Source organism: Megalops cyprinoides, chromosome 11 (genome assembly GCF_013368585.1).
Source record: "Megalops cyprinoides isolate fMegCyp1 chromosome 11, fMegCyp1.pri, whole genome shotgun sequence".
Taxonomy (NCBI): Eukaryota; Metazoa; Chordata; class Actinopteri; order Elopiformes; family Megalopidae; genus Megalops; species Megalops cyprinoides.
Genome location: NC_050593.1, coordinates 26,512,492 through 26,535,913, shown reverse-complemented (window position 1 = coordinate 26,535,913; position 23,422 = coordinate 26,512,492). Strand labels below are relative to the sequence as shown.

General features: G+C 40.8%; 1 protein-coding gene across 1 annotated transcript in view; it reads right to left on the bottom strand.

The window, feature by feature from the left end:
- The window catches only part of LOC118785557 (neural cell adhesion molecule 2-like), a 243,082-nt gene extending 224,142 nt beyond the window's left edge, over positions 1–18,940 (bottom strand). The window contains exon 1 of the mRNA XM_036540307.1: positions 18,759–18,940. Coding sequence (XP_036396200.1) covers positions 18,759–18,810 — 52 coding nt within the window. The 5' untranslated portion in view covers positions 18,811–18,940. The remainder of the gene's footprint in view (positions 1–18,758) is intronic.
- Positions 18,941–23,422: the final 4,482 nt, after the last annotated feature.

Below are 23,422 nucleotides of genomic sequence, written 5' to 3'. Positions count from 1 at the left end.
TTATGACCAAATGCTTTAGAGCGAAAGTTCAAGGCCTAAACCACTCTAACCCACCCAATCCTTTATTTCACACACACACAAAAAAGCTTCATGCTAATAACAAAAAGGGTAGGATCCACAGTGAATACTGTAAATGCACTAGGCTAGAATTCTCAGTAGTGCTTGTCGATGGTAAAAGCTTCTGCACATGGGCAAGTAACATAAAAGAATGTAGAAAATGCTGGGTAGCACTACTGTGAAACAGTGCTTGCTGAGTTTACTGTACCTTCATTTTAAAATCAGTAATTTAATGTCAGACTTAATTTACAGGTGTTTTAACTGAGAGAGCAAGTCCTTTAAGTACCTGTAAGTAACTTTCTGTTTTTGTACAATCAAAATTTTTTTTGGAGATTATCAGTAACATTAATGTAGCTGATACAACTACTCCATCTGATTGTATACAGAACACACACACACACACACACACACACACACTTACACACCTTTCTGTTTCTCCAGCTGCTGTCCATAATCACTCTATCTCCTGTTTGTAGTCGGCCCAAGGCCCTTAACTCATTATCTGAGGCCATCGTACAGATCTGTATCTTCTAGGTACTGAAAGTGCACGGGAAAAGGAGAAAATAGTTGAAGACCTATGACCCCTCTGTGCTAGCAAGTGAATCCCAAAGTGGAGTTTAAGGAACTGTATCCATTAACTTAGAATGGAACAACAGCAGAAGATTAGAAATGATGGTATCGTTGGCCTCTTACAGAGACAAAGCTGATCTCTTTCCCTTGCTCAGCTCTGTGCTAAAAGGGCCCTGTCTGACCTCAGCTGAATCACAAGCATTGGCTGGGACTACTCAGTTTATCAGTGCAGTGTGATGTGAACGTTAAATGCATACACAAGCAGACGCGTACTGAAACACGCATGTACTGTAGACCGGATGAAGGGCTGTACATCACATAACAGCTTATTCCACAGAGGTTAAGCTTTCCTTTGCCGTGCTGTTAGCAGCCCTCCATGGACAGAGGCTGTGTGAACTTCACACAGCCTCTCGAGAGAATCTCCAGAGGCGCAACCCAAACTGTAAACTCTCCTTTGGACTGTTCTGTGATCTGCACAGTCCCTTTGTGTAAGCTGGCCAATCAGGGATGTAAGAAGGGATCACTGAGAAATGGGGGAAGCGATAGGGTAAGTAAACCTCATTGAGAAACAGGGGGGATCAAAATTCTGAACGGATCTGCTAGATACAATGAAAATGATACAATAAAGAAGGAAGACAGGAGAAAGGACAGCTAGATAGGGCACAAAAACTGAGAAAATGAAAGGAGCAAAGAAAAAAGAGAAGAAAGGAGTAAGGAAAAACTGCTTTGACCAGGTCAGCAGGCACAGAGTGAGAGAGGCTCAGATGTGGGTCAGCACGGCTGGGTTGGTCTGAGGCCTGGGGAGATAGCTGTGGTCTTATCTCACTTCAGAGGAGATGACAGGCTGACTGAAGCCCTCTCTGGGCCACAGGAACTCACCAGGAGGCATGCTGGGAGTGGGCTGAAGCCTGTGTCCACAGGGAAGTGGGAAGAGGGGCAGCGAAGTGATGGTGATGAGTGGTGCTCTTTGATTGAATTGTCCAAATTTGCTGAGGACAGTCAGCGCAGAGGTTTGAGGTCCTTATTCAACTGACCAAACTGCCTGCGCTGCTTTTCCAATGAGGTTAGATTGCTGTGCCCCTTGTCCAATTAGCAAGATGGCTTATGGTCTTTCATTCAAACTGTGATAGCCACATATTTTAATGACATTGAATAGAAAGAAATATTTAGATTTCAAAGAGCCTAATATTTCTGGAACTACTTTTGTTAGCATTAATGCCAAAAAAAAAAGAAATATCAAAGAAACATCAGGTTTTGAACATTAGTATTGTAAAGGCGAATGAAATGGGTGGAAAAGTGTAGAAAACTCTTAACATTACAAAATAAAAAAAAATACAAAAAAACAACTGCACCACACTTTTTCGCATCTTTTCTATTCCAATATACCTAGCAACCTGAATGCAGCCTGAGGCAGGGCGCTAATTCTCCAGCTGCGAAAACACTTCCACTGCAGTGCTGAGCTGTGTCCCTGAAGGGCTGGCAGCGTTAGTAGCCGTCTGTCCCTAAAGGGGGCTTTCTCCAGTCAGGACAGAGGTGCTGAGTGCGCACTGCGCACTTGTGCCCAGGCTTGGACACTAGGCCGCAGAGTCAGGCTAAGGGTACCAGTGCCTGTGGCCACATTGCTTTTGGAACAACCTTCAGACCCTCCTGTCTCCCTCTCCTGCAAACAGCAAAACGTCTCCGCTGTCCTCTTCTTTCAGAAAGACAGTATGCCCTGCTAGTGCTTGCTCATGAAAGCATTGTTCCGTTAAAGCCAGGCACCCCCCCAGAGATGTCACTCATACGCTCTGTAAAGGTTGTAAAAGCAACCAAGTTAGTCTGAAGGAGAAATGATTTTTTTTTTCAACTTTTGGTCACATCCATCCTATAGATCCAGGTCTATAGGTTGGCCTAGTTGCTATATGCATCTGAAATACCCAATCTGTGAATGCAGGACTGATCAATAGAGATCTTAATAAAAGCATAAGACAACTACTGAACTACTGTTGAACTACTAACTCAACTATTGACAGTGGTATAGGCAGTGGTGAAGGAAGAGGGTTGTGGCTTTGATTTTCTCATGATTTTTATTGAAACGCTGATCCACACATGAGACTAACAGTGACAATCAAACAGAGGAAAACAGACAGAATTGGGTTTCATAAAAAAAAAAAAAAGTCAGAGGAGTTTCTAAAAAATAAAATTAAATTCCCTAGGGAGATAATCACTCAGAACGACAAGGAAATACCTTCTTCTCTTAAGCTTTTTTTTTCTCTTTTTATCTCCACAGTGTTCCTTTTTAAAGGTGAAAACTAGAGTAAATCAATAAGGTAAATTCAAGGAGGAATAATTTACAACCAGATGATGATGTAAAGTGTAAAAATAAAGTGTAAAAATCTTTCAGCTGCTTCACATTCTGTCTGCTGACACATGGAGGTGTGGAAGAGAGGTGGCTGAGTCAACATGCAGCACATGGAGCCAGAGCGAAGATATCCATGTATGGCCCTGCATGAGAGATTAGCTGCATGTATTTCACCCCCTTCATCTCCCACGTTCTCCTGATCTGCTCCCATTTCTGTCTCCATCTTTCTGTCTCTTCATCCTCTCTATCTCTCTCTGCATTTTAATGTAAGGTTCATATGTGTGTGTGTGTGTGTGTGTGTGTGTGTGTGTGTGTCTGTCAAAGTGAACCTTACATTAAAACGCATGTTAAAATTTTAATAAATGTAGAAAGCCCTGCCTATACAGCTGCTGTCCTATGAGACAAAAATCCACAAGCAAAGTCCTGCATCACTGAGACAAACCCACTTCCACAGTCACAGTCACTGCGAGCTGCATCAGTGCTGACTCCCATTTATGCTCTATATGAATGACACCTGCCTGGCCTCTAGATTGGGCCAGACTAGGGTCAAAAGCTATCTAAGAACAGTGTGTCCACAATTCTATTATTTTTATTCAGTTTTTTTTTAACCTTTATTAAAAAAATGAGTTTTGTGCTTCTTGTGCAGGTAATTGACAGTCAAGCCTGGGCCTCTCTCCCCTGCTAGGGATGAGAGTATCGGCATACAAGTCTGGGAATCTTGCTTGTGGAGAGACAGCATATCAGCAGCCGGTCTGGGAGTCTCTCTGGGAATGGGAAAGGGCCCTCATTACTGTTCTCTGTCTCTAATGAGCTATCATTGCTATCAGATCTCATTGACATGTAAACCGAGGAGACGCTTATTTTATTATTCATTTACTCCATTCTGGGAAGCTCGTCTGACGTCTGACTCAAATGTCACCCGCAACAATTACCCAATCTAAAACTGTAAGTGGGGCATGGGGGTCACTGCCCAATGACAAACCTCATCAGTATATGATGAGAACTCCTGCTGTACACTTTTCACACAAAGGCTCGTCCACTGAGGAAAATCACTCACCTATGTACCTAGAATCGCAGTGGAATTTGGGATGCTTCCCCATAATTGAATTGTGTGAAATAAAGGGAAATTAAAATACAGCTCAATGCGTTTTAATGTGGACTGCAGCTCCCAATGACATGTTTTCCATTCAGATTCTGGCTGCTGTATGCTGTGGAGAAAGTGGTCGCACTTAACTGTAAATCACTTGCCCTGTAGTTAGACCGCGTGATGAGGGTCACCCTGGTTCTTCATAGACAGTGTTTAGAGTGGTTGTTGCTGAGCCAATGTTAATGTTACATGGGTTTGTTAATTCAGTGATTTGTGTCCACTATTTGAAAATCTAAGCAATGATTTGGTATCATTACACAAAGTCAGAGCTTGGCTACAAGAGTGGGTCCTTATGTGTACTGTTGCACAAAAGTGAGAGAAATCATATTGTACATGTCAAATTAAGGGTTGTTCTCAGGAACTGTATGAAGTGATAATTCTCAACTTGGCATTCGACCTAAAGTGAACTGTTAATTTCCAGACATTAACATATCTTATTTTAGGTAGACATCTTTCAATCACTTAGTCACAGTGTATACATCCATGCACACAAACACACATACTCATACAAACACACACACACACACACACAACTCTAATCTTTCAGTGACATTACAGCACTGCTATTACATCACCATGATGTCATATTAACAGTCAAAGGTGTCAAAATTCTAAAGACACTGATATATGTAAGATGCGGCTGCAAATCCAATATGTTCCATAAATACGTTTCTCCTTGTCTAATCGGTTCAGCTTGTTTGGCATATGGCAGCCTGTTGTTCTGGTTTCCTTCCGCTCTTTTTTATCCCCAGAATCAGGGCAGGATTTTCAGCTTTGGAAAATGAAACACAGTTAACAGTTACTAATCTCAACCTTTGGGGAGCCAGAGACTGAGGTTCCATCGAACTGCGGGCCCCACTGGACTCATTACTGGCCCTCTCTGTTTCCAGAAAAAAAGTCCATTACGTCTCCTTTTTTTATTGCTGTCACTATAAGCACAGATATATGACCTGTTTACCCACAAAGCATACATATAATTACCCTTATGTAAAACAATTACAGTCATCTCATAGGAAATGGAAACATAAAGCAGCTAGGCTGATAAAATCTCAAACCCCTCCCCAACAAAAACACATAAAGACACACAGGGATACAAACACACAAGGGCACAAACACATTCCTCAATTCTTCCAGTGATATGAATGTGTGTGTGTGCAGTGCAAAAACAGGTGACAGTTGAAACTGCTGCAGGAGGAAATGGGGTTGGAGGGGGGCGTTTGTTTGGGATGGTCTGGAGAAGTTTGGGAGTGCAGCGGCCCGTGTCACTCTGAAGGTTACACTCTCCTTTTCATCTCCACAGTCCCACAGGTGTGTGTGTGTGTGTGTGTGTGTGCGCACGCGTGCACTCGTCAGCCACGCTCAGATGAGCAGTGCTCCTGAGAGGCCAGACGGGGGAGTTCTGTGCATCCCAGTTTGAGGGGCTTATCGCCGGCACAGGTGTCAGAAGTGAAGGGAATGGAGCAGTTTAATCTGGTGACCCGGGTCCCTGAGGGAGGGAAGGAGGGGGGAGAGCCTGGAGTGGAAGCAGCAGGTGGACGCTGATAAGACAGCTGTGGGGAAGGAAAAAAGAGAGGGAGGGAGAGAGGTACATAGAGAGAGAGAGAGAGCTCCAGGAGATGCCACTTAATCCACCCAGGCTGGGCTGTGAATTGGATTGAGACAATCTCACACAGGTGCGCACCTTTGTGCTGTCATCACTGAATAAGAGCACCACTGTACACCCCCTGGGAGGCAGAGGAGCTGTCTCTGTTCTGCTTCTGAACTTTAAGAGACTCTATATGGGGTGACTTTTAGTTTGAAGCTTACTTTTCATTTTTTTTTTCCTTTTTGATATTTCCTGTAGTGGGAGCAAAAGAAAGGAGACCAGTGTCAAAGACACATGAGAGGAGTCGGAAGTACTGACAACACTCTCCTCTTCAGGTCCGGAAGCCAAATTCTCCCGAGCAGTTCACAGCCTGGGTGCCTTGGCACGGGCTCATATTCTAAAGGACAGTGAGCTCATAAACTCACCGCATGGAATTATTGTGAAGGTCAGAGCTTTCCAGTGGTATAGTCTGTTTTGTCGCCATTCAGAGAGTGAGATCACACAAGCTCCTTTTGGGCTACATTACAGCAATGTTATATCCCAGCTACAGAGGGAAATGGCAAAAGCCTCTGAGAATAATATCTTCACAGCTCAGCCTTTGAGATTACATCTCTTTCTCACAACTGATATATGGACAGCTCATCATTACAGACACTACTAAGAGTTCAAATGTGACTTTGCATTTCCTTTGAGCCAGTAAAAAGTGGCAATTAGGCAGTTTTACATAACTGGATGGTACCACAAACTAATACCAGAGGTCATGACCAGTCCACAATGCAGTATGGTATTGAGATGGTGTTTGACACTCCATACCAAACAACAGCATGTCACACCCTATAAAGTGGTGTGGTATTCAGTTTCCTGCGGCATCACCAAACCACATGTGGCTTGGACAGGACCATATGAATAAGCAGTATGGCATAGACATGGTACGGTAAATGCTAAATCAAAAGTGAGAAACCAGACACAGTGCTCTGTAGTACTGAGATAGCCCATTTCCCCTCAAGTTCTATATCCTCAACCTGACCCCTTTTCACTCTTCCCATTTAACAGGCTTTAAGAACCTGTGAGAGGCCCCCAGAGACAAACAGACATATCCACAGCTCTCTGGACTTCCGAGGGAAGCAGTAGCATTAGTGTTGGTTGAATGTGGCTCTGTGTTCCAGGTTTAATTACACTGGTGAATTACTGCAAAGGAATGCTGCTTTAGCTGATTAAATACATCCTTCATGCCAGAGTCCATAAGTGTATGTTTTACCGGATTAAGGCAGGGACTTTAATTGTTCTTTGGGCATTCGAGATCTGTCCTGAATATGCCTACAGGTTGGGTACAGTGCTCCGACCTTTCTCCAGACCTGTTCCATATACTGCTGTTAAGTCCAGCAAAACATTATGCACAAAAGACACGTTTGTATCATCCATCTGTCTCTACATTAGTAGTAGACAATGCAGACTACATTCATACATTTCCACCTACAGAACTGAATATACACTGAGGCAATTCAAGTTGCTGACCTTGCTCAATATTACACTCTAGTTCACTCCCCACATTGTACTTGAACCTGCAAATTCCTAGATACAAAGTCAATTCTTTGCCTCTTTTTATGTGGGGCTCTTTTTATTGTATATATGCCCTAAATAAGAGTAATAAGGTAACTTCAGATATGTGGTGTAAATATCTATGACTCTGTTTTCATTACAATGAGTTTACTTGTGGGATTATGAAAAAAGTTAGAGCCATGCAAGATACGAACTACTTGCCACTGCATATTAGATTATGCAGTGCATTCATTTACTGCATATATATCATCTAGTTGTTGAAAATGAAACCTAGTCTTTCCCACAATGATCCAAGACAACACTAAATCTTGGATAAAGTCTGGAGCTGACAGAGGAAAGCACTCAAATTGTATTCAAGTGTCTATAACACAAGACAATTGCTTCTTTCTGTTGCATAGACAAAAACAAAGCAGTTCTATAACCAAGTTTTTGACGATCTCAACATTTTTGCAGACCTTGATCATCAGCGCACTCACGGGGTCAACTTGTCAAAACTTTGATCGTGAAAAGCTTTTAATTGGAATCAGGATTGATTTGGAACAAGTCTGAGGTTTATCACATCAAAGTACTGAGGAGTCCTGTGTAAGTTCCCTAACCCAGGTCTACACCACAATGAGACTGGGTATGTATGCGCTGCACTTAAGAAGGGTGCGTCTTTATTTAGTGTTTGTTTTAACGTGCGAGGTGCCCCATTAGTGCTGGTGGAAAACAGCATGAAGCTAGCGAGCCTAAAGAACAAACCAACCCCTTCACACCCCTTGGAAGATGCAACACCACTACCCTTCCTCCAGAAGCCTAATGCTCAAAGGACCCCATTCTGTTTCACTCACTTAAAAATGAATGCACGTGGTTCTGCTACAATGAAACGTTCCTGGCACGGCTCCTCTTAAAGATTGGAAAAGGAAACAAAAGCAAAATTAACAGACAGCTTGAATAACTGACAGCACAAAAACGCACAGTGTAATGGAGAGCCATGTTTAAGCTGAGCACAATGGCCTCTTGGGAAGTCATTCTGAAGCACAGTATGTCTCACATAACCCCGCAACTCCAGGGATGGGGGGAAGAAAGGTTTTTCATCCTCTTCCTCTCTAAAACATTCATGAAGACTTGTGATTTAAAGGCATATGTCAGCTGCTAGAAATAGAGAGCATGGGAAACCAACTTGCCAACTGGAAACACTATATAACACAAAATATTCTGCTGCCAGAGCCACTGTGTTCTTACAACATTCCAAATAAAATACAGCACTGTGAACCAGCCATCATTAAACAGTGGATTAATGCCACTTTGTGTGATTTTACATTGGTGAAAAGAGATGCCACCACCACCTCCAAACTAATACACACACGCGCGCACTCACACACACACACACACACACACACACACACACACACACACACACACACAGATATCGTTTGTAGTACATATGACCCTCTACAATTATTATGCAAATTGTATAATTTGGTGGCCATCATACTTGTGCACTTTTTTTTTTACATCTAATTACATATTTTCAATTTACTTAATATTTTCAAGGATGGCTTACAGCACTAACTATTTTACATCTCACTTATTCTTACACATTCTTATCCTCACTTACTGTTATGTTTGACTGGAGCTAATGAGGTAAGCTACTTTCCTTGTTCACATGTTCTAATCGCCCTTTTGGATTAGAACCTGTGACCCACTAGCCGACTGACATGGTTTTTCCCAACAGGTGTTGCGGTAATATGTGAAACAAGGTGAGGGGATTGTGGGCCATCTCTGTGCCACCAGCAGGAGCCATTATTGGCAGAACACTTTGTATCGGCACGCTGTGAAATGAAGCGTCTCTCAGCATTTTACGCGTTTCTCAACATCACTGCCGGGAGAGAATGGAGCCAATCAATCAGAACGATGTTTAATTCATTAACTTAAAGCCAAACCACCCTCCTTTTGTCCTCCGCTGATGACTATCCAAATGCTGCGGACCTTCCAGATCTGACTGCGGAGAATGGGTTCAATCAATCAGAGTGATGTTCAGTTCATCGACGTTTACTGAGCCGTCCCTTCCACAGTCTCGCGCAATGACCCATGCAGTGTGAATATTATCCCAGAGTCGATATCTCTCATTGGAGCAGCAGTCACTCGAGGAGGTTTTGATTGGCTGAGCCTGCCCAAAATGGCAGCTGTTTAGTGAAGTGACTGTTCCCTTTGACATAAATCAAGCACACCTTTTCCATGCCGGCCCGCTGGGGATCCTTCCAGACATGTTTGTAAGTTCAGTAAATGCCCTCCTGAGCGGAGATGCTTCGCGGTTTGCTTTCACAAAAGTGGTCACGCTATCTGGACAAAGGGCTGCAAAGGTGCAATAAAGCTTATTACCAACTGACTACTGTTCTGCATTAATGTACATGTCATTTCAACTGACTTATCAGTGAATATCTCTGACAAAGCTGCTATTTTGAACGTCTGAGGGGGGTCTTTGTCACACATGGTGTTACCACCTTGAAGGAGCGTGCTTCATTTCAGTTTCGGCTCTCGCTGTGAGATTAGGTTTCACCGAACAAAGCAGGAGGGTGGAGAATAGACTGCTTCAGGGAAATGCAATTGGAGTGTACGTGTCAGCCCGCATTACTAATGGAAACGCTACTGCATCTGTAATTATGCATACGGAGAGACTCATTGCTCGTTGTGACTGTGGAACGGGGAGAATCAATGGAGACCGAGCACCAGGCTTATTAATGTCAGAGCAATGGCATTACTGCTGGCCCCTGTCATTACAATTACCATTTGTCACATATTCATTTCAATAATGAAAACATAATGCAAAATAAAAAGCCTTTTTTTCCGTCAATGCAACACATTACATGAGAGTCACAGAGTATATTCTTTCGCAGCTGTTTTAATACCACTGTAATCAGGTCTATTTTGCCCAAAATTACACTTTTCTATATTTTAGACTGAAACAGATAAACACCAACAAAACAAACTTTCAATCTCTGGATAATTGTATATAACTATAAGATATATTTTCAAGTGTGTACAACAGAAAACCATCTAAATATAGTCTGAGTCATAATCTGGCACTCTTCTGAGTGCAGTACATCTTGTTTCCTGGTGAAATAGGGCTCAGCTAGGGTCTGATCAATCACCTATGCCTCCAGGTATGGTGGGTTGACCTTTGATATGGCAATAAGATGACTCCAGGTCAGGGGAGCTGGGCTGTGTTTGGTCATCATCATGCTTCCAGGTCTGGTAAGATGGCCATTGATAGGGCAATAGGACGCCTGCAGGCCTGGTAAGCAGGACTCTGATAGGGCAATAAAATTCCTCCAGGTCTGGTAAACTGGGCTCTGATAAGGAAAGGAGATGCCTTCAGGTCAGATAAGATGTGTTCTGATAGGTCAACAGCATGACTCTGGGTCAGGGAAGTGAAGCTTTGTTATAGCAACAGGATGAGCCTGGCTCAGGGAGGCTTGGTTCTGATAGGGTAGCAGTATGACCCCAGGTCAGATAAATTACGCTTTGATCGGGGAACACGATGACTGCATGTGAGATATGTTAGGGTCTCATCATGCAGCAAGATGTCTCCAGGTCAGGTAAGCTGGGTTCTGATAAGGCAAATGGATGAGCTGCTGCCATTTTTTCCAATTGGGTAATCCCACTCTTATTTAAGCAATGCCTTTTCCCATACCCTTCAATGCTGAAGGCAGGAAGATTTTAAGAGCACCCCCATCTCACACACACACACACACACACACACACACATGCTTGCTGTTATCCATTACCTAATCACCTGCAGCTGATACTTGCAATTTTTGAAAATGCACATGAAAAAATAACTTCTCCTTAGTTATATTTTCTCAATGCAGCCCATTCAGCAGACATGATGCTCAGTGATTAAGGCTGAGACCCTTGAAACACCTCAGATACGAACACAGCTGATCTCTCTTTAAAAAGCCTGGAGATGTGTGATCTTTTCTATCTGTCAATTCAGTTCAATTGTACTCAACTCAATTCAAATGAATTCAGTTCACTGCAAATCAATTCAATTCAATTCAATGCAAGTCAGATGAAATCAAATTAATTGAAATTTACCAAAGCCAAAGGTAATTAAGTAACTCCAATTCCTTTCAGGTCAATTACCTAGATGTATTTTTTCTCAACACTGGTGACTGTCCACATGTTCTGCTGTCTCTGGAATTGTCAAGTGCTGTTAGATTGACCTGAAAGGTAACTGAAACCACAGAGTCTTGCTGTTTCACAGCAACCTGTGGCTGTGAAACCTGTCTGGACACCAGCTCTTAACACACCTGATGTCATCTGAGGCCTGACCCACACTGTGATAACATCACCTAAAAAAATAGACTGTGGGGTCTTTCAGTAAGCCTTTTACAAAGAATTAATCCATGCAACCCACATGAATCTTTATCATTCCCATGCTAGGTTTGAGCAAGAATCTCAAGCTCACTGGTGCTACAGTCTGCTAGATCCTACACTGAGCATTTGAAAATAACCAGCAGGTTATGGGAGCTTACCTTCACCTCCTACAGCACCAGTCTTTTCCATCTGCACCATGCTTAAAACCAGGCATAGCGCTATGGGGGTGCTTAGGGGTGCATTGTACCCCAGTACAGACCTTAGTGCACCCCCAGTTGTCTTCTTATATACCGATGTCTACACAGTATTTATGACTTGTTGTGCACCCCCGTGGATTGCAATTGCACCCCTCTGTATTTTATCCTGGTGTCGAGCCTGCTTAAGACAATGAGCAAGAAGACAGCATCCCCCTGCCCCCTGTCTTCAAGAAAAGCACATCCATGGCTGTCAAACCCAAAAGGGGTAAAATCACGCATGGCTGTCTCTTCATTTCACTGAGAAATAAGTTCGCTCAAGTAGAAACAAATCCTGATAAATCGGTTGCACAGCTTTACCACGTTCCTTCAGATTGAGCATGACGTCTAATGCAGTTTTTTTTTTTGTCACCACCCAAAATCCCATACCCCCACACAGCAAGAGAGCACAGAAACCCACTGATAGCCCAATCCTTCCCAACAAATAACATCAAAATGAGACTAGAGCATGCTCTGATAGGGACGCAAGGCCTGCTCAAGACTAAAGATTGTTGTGACAATGAGTCCTTAAGTGTCAGCTCACCATCCACTTAAATGATTGCAAAATCTGTAATAACACTGCTCTGTCTGAGAGGCTGTGATGCAGAAATTCTCACCAGCAGAAAAGCGCCATCCATTTCATCCAGACCCATCGTGTCTAGCAGAGGAAAAATGTAGTCTTTTGTAATAAGAAGACAGAGGGACATTGTATGAACCTGCCTCAGCTACCATGTGATAGTACAAGGAAAATGATATGACCCATTTAGAGACAGATGGTAACATATGACAGACCTGAAAAGGAAATAGAAACAGATTTTTCCCCCTACCAGTTTGTTGTAAACAGAACCACCATTTCTTTTTTTTATTTCTCTTCCTCGTATTCCAAGTACCCACTAAATCTCTAACTGGTTGGAATAAAATTACAGTTACAACTATTTTTTTAATGTTTCTGATTTAACAATGTCCTCTTTGTTTATTTTCATACTGTATGTGATGCTATTTATCTAAAATTAAACTGTTAATAAGAAATTGTTTTTATTTTTTAAATGCATGCCTTCTTTACTTTCATGTGTACGCCTTTTTTAGATGTAACCATTGTATGCCATTTTTCTCATGTAACCATTTTACAATGTTCACATTTTAGCTTCACTAACCAAAAACTTGAGTTACACAGTAACTAAAGTAGCTTTATAATTAAATGAGTTATGTTTAGTTCACCATTTATTTAGCAGAGTAACACATATTGCTGACACAAGTGATGAATCTTATGGTTGGGCCAGGCAGGTACAGGCATGCCTCATTATGAATATTCTTGATGCACTTTATTTTCAGTTGGGCTCTTTTCCTGAAACAGTGCGGTCAAGACTGTAAAAGATTGTCGTGTCATAAATAATTTCCACATAATAAACTCCAAGTTAGGGTGAAGTCCATTTCCATTCCAGTTCAAGCACAGAACTACAAAAGTGCCCCCTTCTCAGAATGAAATTCTAATTAAATTACTGAATTAAATGAATTAAAATGGAATTGATCCCAACTCTGATTCATAGTGACCATTTTTTCTTGTGACTTTTTTTTAAAGAGAACAAACAACATATGCAAATGGACTTCTCTTGAATTTTGATTTTTTTTCCTCAAGTAATGAATTTACTCTTCATCTAGGGCAAGACTAGCTCTTCCCTGCCAAAAAAAAATTGAATTTTGAGAGGTTTTAAGACATATTTGACATATGACATGAAAAACATTTATGTTGGCTAAGTGAATGGGTTATTAAACAAATATTAGAGATACACAATTGTTTTGTATTTAATTCATACATAGAATGTAGTGTCAATATGTAGCAGAAATCTAGATTAAACAGGTGGTTTTGAGTTTTGGTTATATCATCACATTAGAATCTCCTGTGGGGAATAGGGTGTTAATCTTCTGAGGGCTGTTTTACATCATCCAAATGATGGGGATAATAAAAAAAAAATCCAAAACATGAACACTAGTGTTCTGAAGGGATTTCAGCAGGCCTAGTAAACAGCAGTTCAGTCCAGAGACTGACTCATTATACTGGTATTTTGAAGGGAAAAGCACCCCCTCACCCCCACCCCCCAAAAAGGTTCAGTAAACCTTGCTTTGTTTTTGGTGTGTATGTTAAATGTCACACTTGGAGAAATTTATTAGATGAATGTCTGTTCTACAGCATCACGATTCTGTAGATTTTATCCATCTTGCAGTTGTGCATATGAAACACTGTTTTAATATTTTATAATATATTTTATAATATAATATGTTTTAATTTTTCTAATACGCTGTCATGCAAACTGAGGTGGCATGAGATTCAAAAGAGAATGGGGACAACACTGTAAACCCTGCATAACAAAATGTATAGTACTACACACATATGCAGTATCTGTATGGTTACATGCACATTATTATATAAGCAATCTCAAGATGATTGTGTATAACTGTAATTTCATGCAATGAACAGATGGGAGATGATCTTAAAAAACAACACAACAACAAAGCATCTTTTAAACACCAAAATAAATCTTATATCTGTAACATTGAAATTGCCCTTATTATGATTCAGAAGCCCGCTGACTCCAGCCATTCTTTAAATTGATTTTCCTTATGCAATTCCCTCAGGGAGTAATTCCATTTTCATATAGGCTTGTGTGTGCTCTCCTTTCACTCAATTAATCACATAATACAATCAATTTCTCTGCATGAAAAGGCACAGACAAGCTATTTCTTATATGAACAACTGTGTATGTCTTTAATGGGACATTCTGCATTCTATTACACAGTGTCGAACGTGTATGTGTATATATAGACAGAAACAGTGAACTCCAAAAGTTAAAAGGTATGGTAAAAGGTATTATTTACTTGGTTTTAAAACTGAACATTGCATACCTTAAACGTGCTCATGTATTTTCATCATGTTTACATGAAATGAAGGATATATGCAATGACCAAGCAGCACAGTGGGAAGGGCCTGTTCTGCTGGGATGGTCTCCTACAAAGGCCTGAGTAACTGTTCACTCCTACGACATACACTCCCAGATTGGTTCAGAAGTGCCCTGTGTGTGTGCGCACACACGTGTGTGTGTGTGTGTGTGTGTGTGTGTTGTTGGTGCATGTGTGAGCCAGTGTGTGACGGCTATTTTCTCCCTCCCGTGTGTGCTGTCCTAGTCTCCTGCAGGCTCATTCTGTGGAGATGACCACGCGGAGCCGGCTAAGATGTGCATTCTGTGCAGTCAGGCAGGCACGCTGCACCAGGGCATAAATCTTTCAGTGCTCTTGCTTCTGACATTTCACAGAAAGAGTCAGAGAAATATCTTAATTATGGCACTTAACATCTCACATAATGGTCTCTTGTGAGTTCCGTAGAGCCAATAATTTATTTTATCTTGCCTTGAATTCTTACATAAACCTTCCTGGAAACATTAGCAATGACCTGGTGAAAGGAAAAAATGAAATGTGGTTTCTAATTATACTCCGAGAGAAGTATACCCCCAAGAGAGAATAAGTGTATTTAAACATGGGCATCAAACACCTGCAGGTGCAAACAACGGTTCTATTCAAGGAGAAAATTTCACTCTACCTTCTCTTTGTTGTTGAGTCCTCACAGCTTGCAAATGTCACAGTGTTGTGTGAAATTTTTACGACAGGAAAACACTGTGACTACATTACTGGAACATTATGATGACATGTGTTTGCTGGGTTGTTATTTCTAGCACATGGAACTATGGGCACAGCAATGATGCTGTCTATTTGTCTATCCACTCACATGCGACCAGCAGTTCCTGATGTCCCGCCTGGATTACTGCCTCACTGAGATGATCACTCCAGATAGCTGGAGCTTCTATCCAGAGAATCCATTTCCACCAATACAGCAGCTCTTCTTTTTGTTCAGTGTTGAATACAGTTTTATCACGGCGGAGAGAAGTTAATATTTAAGGCTGTTACCACGGTTATCTTTCGCCACAAAACTGATTCCTGCCACTGATCCAACAGGCTGCAAAAAATGCTTACAAATTGTTCTGCTTTGCAGAAGATTACACATTAAGTGAAAATGTGTATTTTCACTTAATGTGTAATGTGTATAAAATGTGTATGAGTATTATCGAAATTCAAGACAAAACTTCCTGCTGTAACATGATCTGCCCTAATACAGGCTGGGGTAACCTCCTACAGGACACCTACCCAAGTACAGATTGCTGTAACCTTCAAGAGAAAGCTCACCATACTACAGAGTACAGTAACCTCCCACAGGAAACTGATCCTAACGCACAGCACAGTAACCTCCCACTGGAGCTGTGGCTTTTTGCCGTTTCCTTTTATGATTCACCCCCATGCCCAAAGCAGCAGGGATTCTGAATCTCACTGTGCACCTTATCAAATGAGAAAGCTAGAAAACCAGGAACAGGAACAAGGATTTCAAACTGTGATGTTGTTTCTTTGAAAGTCAAAAACATTCTGCGATTTGGCTCTAAATAATGACTGAGAATTTAGCTTGCATCATCACATCAGTGGAATCATAGATTCGTTGAATTCCCACCTGTATGCTTCTGGCATTCTGTCGATACAGTGCTTCTTAGAGCATGTGAAATCTTAGTGAATCAGAGGGTCTACTACTGTATCTGATGGGGTTTAGGGTTAGGGTTAGGGTTAACCCCTGTTATTTCACTGATGATGGGGAGGGTGAGATTCGGATCAGTTTGTTTCCATCATCATCACCATCGTTGACAACATCAGCATCTCCTTGATCATGATAACATATGCTAATTACGCAGCTGTGACCGGCCTGTTTATTTAATTGTCTCTTTCTCCACCAATCACAAAAAGCTATTGCCTCTGCAAAACAGTTTTACTGTTCCCACTAAGCAACTGAAAGCAAAGCCCCATAAGATGTGTCATAGCCGATCAAACATCTCTCATCTCAGAGCCATTGATTTTTAACTGTGTAAACCACTCAGAAACAGTGTTAAGTCAGGTGTTTATATGGCCAGGGAGATGAGCTTTTTTTTCCCCGTGCAGGGAGAGAAGCAGATAAGCATTAATGGTGTTTTTTATATGGCTGGACCAGTAGAGGAGTGTTAATCGTGGGCTTTATAGGGCTGATGCAAGTATATGCGTTCTAAGCGCTGCTCATATACATCTGGCGCAGGAGATACGTGTTACACACAGCTTTGGCAGTGGGCGCATCATCAGATTTAAGCTTGTCACAGAAGCCTACCACAGAAGCGACTGAACAGAATTGATTTGGATGTGTAGAGATGGCATCCAGACAGATTCATATCCATTTATGATGTGGGGAAACTGCCGAAGGTAGTGCTACAAGGGAAACGCTTGCTGGCTAACAGCTGGCGCGAAATACGCACAAATAAGTACAAATGGGAGTAATGCAATGAAATTAAGATATTTAAAGTGATAAAGAAGAAGTTCAATGCAAATCAATTCACGCTTTGCAAAACAGATGACACTTGAAAAGACTTATAATAACATATAATTGTGAGGTATTCGATACACAACCACATCTTGTTTCCTCCTGTTCGGTAAAAAAAAAGATAACAAATATGTTTCTGAACATGGTCACTTGTTGTTAAGCTGACCAGCCTGTATCCTGAAGACGAACGACTGGATAGGCTAGCCTTACCGAATCCGTGAATAAGCATCCGAACGAGTTCATGCGGGTTAGAAATCGCCTCGCCTGGCCACACTCGGCTCCAGAGGACGAAAACGCTCCTAGCATCAGCGTCCTCCAGACTAGCTCCGCTTTAAATCAGTGCGCAGCGCTCTACCCCCACCTGCCGTCCTGCGTCAGGTAAAAAAAAAATCTGTTCAAACAAACCTCTCTCCGCTCCCTTGGGACTTGCAGACGCGCGCACTTATTGCTCGACAAAGTTCAAAGTAATCGAAGGGCATAGACGGCAAAGCGTGATGCTCCTACAACCTTTTTCTGTATACGGGGTAAAGCGCTGATACTAACAGAGAAATGCGAATGTTGGTCAGTTTAAACAATTCCATGCTTTTACCCGCTCCATAGGTGCATGTGCTACATGTGTGATATGTATACAGTTACCATTAGGGATAGATGCTGTATACGAGATGCTGCCCGCGCATCCCACTTCTTTGTGCATGACACACAACTTCCCTTTCTTTTTAGCAACCATCTGTCTTCCTTCTTTAATATGCAGAAACACTGACGTTGATTATCTCGTTGCTGATGCGGGTATAACTATAGTTGTTTTGTTAAGTGTCTTGTGCACATGCAGCGTGAACTTGAAGGGTAGCAGTGACAACGCTTAACGATCGTATCAATGGCTCTTCCGACATCTCGCTGTATTGCTTTCTGAGTTAACAGCCACACCGAGCTCGGAAATTCGGACCTGCCTCCTGTGCCCCATACCTGTTATCTAACAGAACCCGTGTCAATCTATTCACATTTCACACAAAAAAAAAACATCAGGACCCTTCCTCCGGTCGACTGACATCGTCACAGCAAAAGGCTTCAGTTGCTGCTCTGTTCTGAAAAGCTCGCAGACTGAATGCCAGTGACACCGTGACACAACACACAACTTGTAACATGTTGAAATAAACCCAAATACCACAACACCCTGCGTTCATCTAAACGGGATGTCGCGCTCAGGAATTAAGATAGCGTCAGAGAAAAGATTCAGACCGAAAACACCAAACTGGTTCACAAATTTAAAAAATGCATTCTCCCGAAAAGGACGTGCTCCAACTACAAAACACTGCAGACCCAATAATCCGCCCCTCTCTCATCTCCTTCAGCCACATCTCCCCTAACAACCCACAGCACTTCCAATCAAGGCAAAGATGTGAGCGGAAGGGTGAAATGAAACCCCCGCAACTTATACCCTAGCGCAAATTAATATTTTTTTTTCCTACCTTGACTGCTGCAGACGAGCAATCCGAGAAAACAGATGATGTTGAGAATCATTTTGCAGCAGGGTTCAGCCGACTGACAGCTTTCCCTTGTTCGCGGCGAGTTGTTGCGAGCTTTGTGGCTGTGCGAAAGGACCGACACTCTCGCTCCTGTCTCTCTCTCTCTCTCTCTCTCTTGCGCTCACTGTTCACGCGTTCACTGCCGACCTCAGAGAGGATCCACTGTGAAGCGCCGAGCAGCTGCCTCAATGCAGCACTGTTCGCACACCGATGAGGCAAACCAGTCTGCATGCGCAGTCCCGTATCGTTCCGAGACAAATATCCATCCGCAAAAAAACAGAAATCAATCAATCAAAAAAAAAAAAAAAATACATGTACGTATATTATTATGTTGTTATATACAGTCTAAGAAGTCATCCAGTTAAAGACACCATTTACCGGGACATTTTGAACTCTTAAATGAACACGACATTAGGCGTTGTTCATTCATCAAAAACTGGAAAACGCAGAGCGTGCACGGTTTAATGGTACAAGTGAGGTAATAACCAGTGGGAACCATTCGATGTTGAGAATATCAGTGATTTTGGTGTTGAAGAGAGACTTCAGATCTGCACTGTACGCATGCACACGGAATGTCTTTCATGAATAGTATTTTTAGAGCAATAATTTGCTCCTCCTTGCAGGACACACATACTGTACTTACCAACCTTGATTCAGGTGACATAGCTTCTTTGTTACAGGTGTCTTTGGTGGAGAGCTTGTGTATATATTAACCATCAACGTATGAAGCCCCACTGTTGTAAACCAATCATGAGCTGATAATCTACAGACACACAATAGCATCCATGTCATGGCAAAAAGAAAGGGCAGCAAACTGTAAATAAATAAGTTTAAGTACACTTAGAACAACTTAGATCTAAAGTCGTGGGGACAGAGGCATACAGATGACGACTGAGGATGAAGGCATGGACAACTCATAGATATCAGTAGATTTTTCTGCAGGAACAGGCAGTAGCCTGTATACTATACATTTGTCTGCAGTAGCAAAGTTCCTCTAAGTGCTATTGTGCATTGAGTGCCAACTTGCTTGCTGCCAAGGGAATCAGGGAGGACTAAAACTTGTTCTTTGAGGAGCATGGATTCAGTTCCCGGGTTGGAGACAGTCCCCTAAGCAGGATGCAATACTAAAATATGTCCTGTAAAATTCCACCTGTATCACAGAATGCATGAGATATAAGAATTACAAGATGCCATAAATCATTTAATCTACTAAAATGGTGGATGGAACAAAATTTATTTTGTCTTAATTGTTTTAAATAACATTAATAATGAACATCAAAACATTACACATTGATCACATGAAAATGTATCATTAAAACGTTGCCAGTTGTTCAATTTATTAACCATTACATTGTTAAAGTTCAAAGTACCTGCTCCTTTGTGAATGCAAAATGGTTCTCTGCGCTAATAAACTTACTACAGTGTTGAAAGAAACTCATGATGCCAAGGTAATTTTACAATCCCAAAAGAATGTCAGCACCAAATACAGTCTGATTTAAGTCTATTGAAAGTTATAGACCTGCCTAGTATTTTGTTATTTATTCATGTTGAGATAAATACAGCATCTGTCAATTTCATCTGTATTATTTTGATTCTCATAGAGATAGCTGGGTGTAAACACACCTGAACTACAAACCATCAGTAACTGGTGTAAATGAAAAAGAGATTATTGACCAGCCTGAGAGGTGTTGATGTTATTCACTGGGAAAGTGATTCAGTCATTGTTTTAACAATTGTTTGAAGATCACATTTCCATGGCTTCACTGCCCGTTACTTTTTATATTATTCCCAAAACATCTCTGTGTTATTGTTATGACTGTATGTTGTAAAGCAGTAATAAACAGTCCATGTGGCTAACTTTAACCTATGAGTGATATAACTAGATATTCGAGAATAAATAAGATAATATTTTGTCTCAAAAAGCCCTGTTAGTCAAAATAGGACACCACCATCTGCAGTATGTTTCTCACATTATCATCCACGTTTTCCGGAAGGTAGCTAGCTAGTTTAAGTGAATGTCACTGTAGCTTTATAGTAGTTAATGGATCAATGATGTTGCCATAGTCAGGGGAAGCGAAAGAGGGGTTAACATTTGGAAAAGTTCTGTTAGTGCCATTAAGAATGAAATTTTCTAACACAAGTCATTTTTGTGGCAGTTCTCTGACATTGTGTTTTTTACTTTGATGTTTACATTTTTATTTAACAAATGTCTTTCTAGCTAGCTCACAGTAGTAAAGATCTTTGTACATAGCCTTTATGTAATGGGCTTTGTTGGTAGCTAGTAATCATTCATGTAGATATCTCTCTGTGTATAACTAGTCAGCTAGTCAGGTTTTTAAGTGTCATTTATGCAACTGTCAAGTTATCTGCTGTATCTAGCTACTAATAATACCTCTCATAGTCTGCCCTGTTGGGGCTAAGGCACAGTAGTTAGCCTATATAGCTATACAGGTGCTAGGGTACTGGCATTAAAATTATTGGTAATCAAGTCAACTGTTAATATTTTGTATTCCCTCCATCCTTTTCTATGTTATGTTCCTTGAGTATGTTCATTTAGCTATCATAGTTTTAGCTATTACTTATTATGATTTGTAAAATATTTGTCTACTCCTCAATTATTGTATATAAACAAGTCAGAACTTTCACTATAGGGAAGCTGTGGCATTCTCCCATCTACAGTGCTTTTGTCAGGAGAGCTTGCTGATGTTACAGACTATCATATGTAACCCTAGGAGGCTGTTTCTTAGCTATACTGTTGAGCTTTACAGATCACAAGATATTTCCCATTGTTTAAAGTTAGGGAAAAGAAATCTACCATGTACATTAGCACAGAATCCAAATATTGGGTTTTTTTTCTGCATGGTTACATTTTTTCCAATTCAGTCTGAATACTGCATATATTGAGATTTACAGATGTAAAGATAGTTTTAGGACCACATTATGTACCAAAAAGGACTGCACTTTAGGGTGGTTTCAGATCATTTACAGATTACATATTGGAGGGAAAGAATGCACTTTTTTCAGGAAGAGAATCCTGTCTTATGGTGATACATGTGCTACAGAGCTGTCATCTATGATATAAGAATTAGTTAGGAATTAATTTCCTTTCTCTTTCTCTCACATGTTAGCATTTATTCCATGTTACTTTAAACAATTTCTATAATAAAACAGAATAGAGGTGGTAAATGCAATTTAATTGCTGCACAGAAAAACACATTTTCATTTAAATTTAAAGAGACAAATTGCCATATAATTGCACCTTATTTCCTCCTTGCACCTTAGATTTGAAGGTGAAGTACAACAAAGGCCAGTGAATGAACCTGGTGCATTTGCATTAGCATTTACGCTGCAGAACATGCATAAATTAACCTGTCTTTATGTGGTCAACTGAAAAGAGGGTGAGTCTAGTCACACTGCCAAATAATCATTCGGATTTCATTACATGAGGAAAAAGTCTACTTGCACAAGAAATGAAATCAGTAGCTAACTGGTTAAGATGATTCAATCGAATGACTTATTCATGATCAATCGATTGATTTGTTCATTTATTTATAATGATTGAAAACAAATGAAAATAGACCATACTAAATCCATCAAAATAAAGAGACACAATGAAAGACGTAGTATTATCTTTGATTGTGTTTGTTAAACCACTATCACTTTGTAGTAGCCTGATCATGTGTCATCTAGACAGCAATATTATAAAAACATTGGCAATAAATACACATTTTATACAGAACTGGAGTGCATGAAGTATCTTTGTGTTTGTATAAAACAGGCTGATGGAAAGACGGCTAATGTTCAGCCAAGGTTTAGCATTATTTACATAGGGGTTGTCCTTATTTTCCCAGGATGCAGTTTTAAATAGGTCAGTTAATCCACAACTAACATAAAATCCAGTGTTATTTACACGACCTTCTATTTTATTCACCTGCATCTTAGCCTTTTTTAACTGGAGGTACAGCCTACAGTACATATTTGCTGGAGGATCACTTTCAATAACAAGAGTCTCATCCTTTCTGGCCTAAGGGTTAATTTTAAGTTATTTGTATTCAGTCTGGTTTACTTGAGAATAACTTTTTTTATTTACCTGATGTGCAGTCTTATCTGACAGCCACATTATGCAGTGGACCTTCTCACTGGGCATGTATTTATACATCCATCTTTATTTCTATTGCTTGCTACTATTGTTAAGAAAAACTTCATGCTTGAAGACCATCAATTTAGTAGCATCTCCTTTTACAATTTAAATTACTGCCCATTGGCCAAAAGTTACTTTTCCTTGATATGTGTATTAACATCATCATGTCACTTTGGAAAGTGGCTTTGTAAACAGATTGAAGCTGTGATCTCTTCCTGCTTCATCAGCCAAATGCCATTAAAATGACAGCTTCATAATTCAGCTGACATCTGTCAAATCTTACCAATATTGCCTATTTATTTAGTGAAAGAGCATCAATTAATGTCTTATAGTACAGGGAACAGCACATGGCATCAATCCATTACTTTTTCACTCTAATCTGCAAGTAGTGTGCTTTGCAATGCAAAAGATGTGGCATCATTTGTTTTTTTTGTTTTTTTTTGAACAATCACTCCTAATTTAATAT